The sequence below is a fragment of the Cyprinodon variegatus genome, unplaced genomic scaffold, assembly GCF_000732505.1.
Source record: "Cyprinodon variegatus isolate N-32 unplaced genomic scaffold, C_variegatus-1.0 Scaffold316, whole genome shotgun sequence".
Classification (NCBI taxonomy): domain Eukaryota; kingdom Metazoa; phylum Chordata; class Actinopteri; order Cyprinodontiformes; family Cyprinodontidae; genus Cyprinodon; species Cyprinodon variegatus.
Genome location: NW_015150769.1, coordinates 746,751 through 751,882, shown reverse-complemented (window position 1 = coordinate 751,882; position 5,132 = coordinate 746,751). Strand labels below are relative to the sequence as shown.

Below are 5,132 nucleotides of genomic sequence, written 5' to 3'. Positions count from 1 at the left end.
GAGAGTCTCCAGACTGATCTGCGAGTGAAACCTTGAAAGCTCGCGAGATCAGGATGGTCTCACCAGGCTAGGTTCATTTAGCCACACTCTAGTACCACCACTGGCCAATAGGGGGATAAATTACAGGTCTAGTGCCCCCTGGTGGCTAAAAGTTGGGTTAACCTAAACTAATTTGAATCTCCAACCTTAGAGTTAAACTGTTTTAGGACTGTGGGCTGGGATGAACATAAAAACCACAGATTATCATCCTGTTCAATGAGCCAAATGTTCTCTAAGTTTCCAGTGAATTTTCTGCATAAAATATTTCGGTTTTAAAGGAATAACGAAAAACGATTCACCCACTAATAAGTCTTCTCTGACAAAAGATGCATTTATCCAGAAAGCTGTTTCCAAACGAAATTTCTTTTTGTTTGACACTTGTGTAAACAAAATGACAAATAAAATCTGTCTAAGTCTAAAAAGCACAGATTTCAGGTTAGAGACGTAGTGGAGCTGAATAAACGTCTTCCTGGCGTCACACACCAGTGGGCGGAGTCTAATGCCGTCTGTCCCCAAGACTGCAACCAATCACAGGGCAGGACAGAGATTCACACCTGATGGTTTTTTAGAGAGATGGGTTAACCAGCCCCCCCCCCCTGCAGCCATCATCACAGCAAACAGATTAGAGTTAGTAAACTATTTCTAAGCGTCACACAGAAACGTGTTTCTTTCTGTTTGAATTAAAAAGCGTTTGTTGGTTTCAGGGCTGCAGGACGCTGCAGGACGCTGCAGGACGCTGCAGGACGCTGCAGACCTTTTTAAACCTTCTGACTTTGAAAACCTCTGAAGATTTGTGGATGTTGGAGAAGAAAAGATGGTGCTGGGTTCATCCTCACATTACTCACATTTCCTCCACCGGGTTTATGTTTTATATTGTCTTTGGAGCCACACTTAGACTGGACAGTTCTAAAGTCCAACTTCTGTTCAACTATTTTAACCTGGAAAAGTGCAGAAGTGAAGGGAGGTAAATCACTGAGAGCAGCAGCCGTCTGTTCAGCTACTAAACAACAACTGAACATCGTTATTTGGATGCAAACATGTCCCTAAAGGTGAACTATGGATGCTTTAAACTTCTAAACCTTCTAAAGGAGCAGTGATCTGAAAGCAAAGCAGATTTCTCACCTTTCCTCCCCCGGGTCGGTGCTTCAGGTTGTCTTTAGAACCACAGCGAGCTTGAACATTGGATAAGTCCAGCTTCTTATCCAGGATTTGGACCTGGACAATGGAAAAAACAAACAAAGCAAAGAGTATAAGAGGATCTGCAGAGAGGAAAGCTGAACGCGACGAGGAAGGAAGATAAATAAGGATATAAGGTTAGTTGACTCTTTGTATTAAAACTACGGAAGCCCAAAGCGGTCATGTCACTTTGATACTTTTTCACGGTGGTTTTCTTGAGAAAAAAAGTTTATTTTCTCATTATCTAAAGATAAAAAAGACATAATCTCGTTATAACGAGATGATTGGTGTTAAAACTGATTCCATCCTTCAATATCACAACAGCAGGAGAGGATTTATAAGTCATGGCGGCCTGTGTGTGATTCTGTTAATAATCCTGTTTAACTTTTAGGTAACGAGATTTGTTTGATGATTTGTTTCCACTTCTGATTCATAAGCAGTTATTTGCCTTTTGCATCTATGCTTCTTTTTCTGTGTCTGCTTCTGTCTCCTTGAACCCCAGTGGGCCTCAGCAGATGGCCGCTCACACTGAGCCTGGTTCTGCTGGAGGTTTCTTCCTGTTCAAAGGGAGTTTTTCCTCTCCACTGTCGCTACAAGCATGCTTAGTGTGAGGGATTGCTGAAGAGTCAATGAGTCGATGCAATCAGCTGGTTTTCCTTAGATAGAAAACTTTGAATCAATCTGACTGGATGATCTGGTGAACTGGAAAGTGACCTGAGATGACATGATGTGAATTGGAGCTATAGAAATAAACTGAATAGAATAGAAAATGTGAAAAAGACTCATTTAGTGAACAAAAAGTGTTAAAAAAAAGCTGTTTTAAAACTTGATTTTCATTTTATCTGAGGTTATTTATAGCAACGATTCAAACATGCAAACAAATGAACTGAATCCTAAAAACTGACGTTTTTCTTTCTTCTTTAGGTTAAAGGTTAAATATTAGCGTCCGGTTCCCGAAGGGTCAGGAGTTCATTTGTTCTTCTGGTCTTTTATCTTATTCAGTTGTTCAAAGGTTGGATTTAATTGTAATAACTGCAGACAAACTCCAGAGCTTCTGAGTTCATCTTCCAGTTACTCACATTTCCTCCCCCTGGCTTGTGTTTGACATTGTCTTTGGAGCCACACTTAGACTGCACATTACTAAAGTCCAACTTCTGATCCAGGATTTGGACCTGGAAAAATGAAAACGGCAGCTTTTAGGCGAAGAGCAAAGGAAACGGAGGCATGTGTTGAGCTGTGGAGGAGGAAACGGCCATTAGACGGAGATCTGTGGGACGCCCTGCAGGTGATCAGGACCAAAAACCATTTAAAACTCCTCTATAGTTTAATAAATTTATCTATTCTGGTTCCTGAATATTAGAGAAGGTGATCTTTTTTAAATTATAACAGTAAGTATGTCAGCAGGCATAAAATTAGACCAAAGACCTGTTTCTAAAATTAATCTGCATTAATCTGCATCAACATAAAGAAACATCCTCAGACGTTCACACTGTAATCAGGATTAAACTGAGAAAAGGGAAGAACACAGATTTGTAATCCCACTTTTAAGACGGTTTTAAAGCTCAAAACCTTCAAAAATGATTAATAAAACAACAACATTGATTATTAAAGTTAATATAAATCCATCTTTGAAATCTCTATCTGGTGACTTTTCTCATTCGAGATGTTTTTCTGCTGATCCCTCATTAGAGCGCTTCCTTTACCCCTCTGACCTTCTTATGTTTTTACATTTTTATCGAAGCCTGATTTGTGCTGCCTGATTAACGCTAAATTCATTATATCGCTGCAATCGATTCATTATATCGCTGCAATCGTATTAGTTTTAGGTATAAATAATGATCCATTGATTCTTCCTGCTGATGGACTTTTCCTTTAAAAAACAAAAGCAATACCCAGGAAACCAGCAGCAACATCAGAGCTGGGATGAGATACAGCTGAAATCTAACATCTATATCATCTGATTGAACCTTCCTCGCTTTAGTTCATCCAAAATTATTGAGCAAATAAATTTATTAGCTTAATACCAGCATATATATATATATTTCTTTAAAACAATCTATTCATTTTCTATCTTAATTATTAAACATGTGCTGACAGGCGGCTCAGAGAGGATAAAGAAAAGTCTTCCCTAAAACAACAGACTGTAGTTTGCAAATCCTCTCAGGTGGTTATTTTCTGGAGGCTTGATGAGGCTAAAGTTAAACGGGATCCGGTGGCCGTCCATAGATCTGGAGAAATAGAGTGAAACCTGAGAACAGGGTCTGAACTGTGAAGCACGGAGGCGGAAGCATGAGGTTGAGGGACTGGTGACTCTGTGAGGAAATTACCTTTAATCTAAATGTTGGAAGGAACATTTTTAAGACCTTAGATGGACGATAAACGTAAGAAAATTAGCTGTAACGTGTCTGAAGAAGCAAAAGGTCAAAGTTCAGGGCAGAGCTGATCAGAAAACCCAAAACATCCGATCCAATATGTGCAGATTAAAGACAATCTACCAAATAATGAGAAAACAGGAGACGACTTCAAGTTGAGGGAAGTTATTCTACTGACCTGAGAAAGTGAACAAAGAAAAAAATCCCGTTAAGCCGTTCTGGTAGAGAAAAGCTGCTGCTGCTCACCTTTCCGCCTCCAGGCTGGTGCTTGATGTTCTCCGTGGAGCCGATCTTTGACCTGACGTTCTTCAGGTCGGGCAGCGGGGCGGCGGCGGCCAGAGGAGCCGGAGAACGGCTCTTCAGCGATCCCGGAGATTTGGGGTTGGAACGCACCACGGCCACCTTTTTCACTTTGGCCTCGGCGGCAGAGAGCGCCTGGCTGCCGGGGGACTTGGGCGTCCCGGGGCTGCTCTGCCCGCTTCTGGCATCTTCCACAAGCAGACAGACGGATTAATGAAACCATCGTTAGGATTAAAAGCAGAGCTGAGGTTAGTGGTTAAAGGCTGACTAGAAACGTTGGTTTATTTGGGCCATGCAAAGATGGCGGCCGTCTACAACCATCTGCTCATTCCGGTTACCTCTGTCATTTTTTGGAGGGGGGGGTTTCTTGGCACTAGCTGGGTTACAAATAATAAGAAACCTTAAAATCTTTAGAATGCTATAAAATGGAGGCGGGTTGTTTGGGTTTGCTACCTGGATTAGCTGCACTCCTGGCAGCAGGTTTGGCTCCTTGGACTTGAGGCTTGGCAGCAGCAGAAACCTGAAAATCAGAAACATGGCAGCTTAGACCTCAGCGATGACAGAAGGTGAAGGACTTCTTCTAAAAACACTCATCTGCTTTAAGGAAAGTTGTTTGGAAAATGTGTTTAAAACATCTAAAACAATAAGAGGAGATGAGAGAATGATGATGGGAGACCTTCAGGCGGGAGGATTATTTAATGGGAGACGGAGCATCAGCCCGCCCGGTTCAGACCCGCGGTCCGACCCACGGTCCGACCCGTGTCTCTCGGACCGGTACTTACTCCGGGCTGCCTGGGCCCCGGGCTGCTGCTGCTGCTGGCTTTAATGGGGATGGAGCTGTGGCCGTTTCGGCAGGAAGCACCGGTTTTGTTGCTCTTGGCGACAACAGAGGGTCTTTTAAGGGAAGAGGTTGTCGTGGTAACGGTTTCAGTCTTTTACATGAGGAGGAAAGGAAATGAATGAAAAATGATGCAAAACCAAACAAAAAAAAAAAAAAATCACACAAAAAAAAACAACAACAAATGATTTAACTTAAAAATGGTGGAAAAAGCAGCTGAATGAAAAGTTTCATGTCTGAAGATAATTCTGGTGTCATCAGATGGTTATTTTTAGACTTTTCCATTATAGTAAACAAAGAAACATCTTCTCACTTTAGGTTCTTCTTATCAGGTTATCATAAAAAAGAACAAGGTGACTGGTTAGTGAAACGGTATCAGGAATTCCAAAAAAGTTCAAAATCAATCC

At 41.6% G+C, this 5,132-nt stretch overlaps 1 protein-coding gene across 6 annotated transcripts in view; it reads right to left on the bottom strand.

The window, feature by feature from the left end:
* LOC107090931 (microtubule-associated protein tau-like) overlaps positions 1-5,132 on the bottom strand; it is a 51,012-nt gene that overhangs the window by 11,724 nt on the left and 34,156 nt on the right. For 5 of the 6 annotated variants that reach the window (XM_015384578.1, XM_015384580.1, XM_015384582.1 and 2 more), the window contains 3 exons: positions 4,341-4,407; positions 3,834-4,075; positions 1,162-1,254 (listed from right to left, as the gene is read on the bottom strand). In XM_015384578.1, coding sequence (XP_015240064.1) covers positions 1,162-1,254; positions 3,834-4,075; positions 4,341-4,407 — 402 coding nt within the window. Of the gene's footprint in view, positions 1-1,161; positions 1,255-2,294; positions 2,388-3,833; positions 4,076-4,340; positions 4,408-4,669; positions 4,820-5,132 lie in introns of all 6 variants that reach the window. The other variant, XM_015384584.1, reaches the window with a different exon arrangement.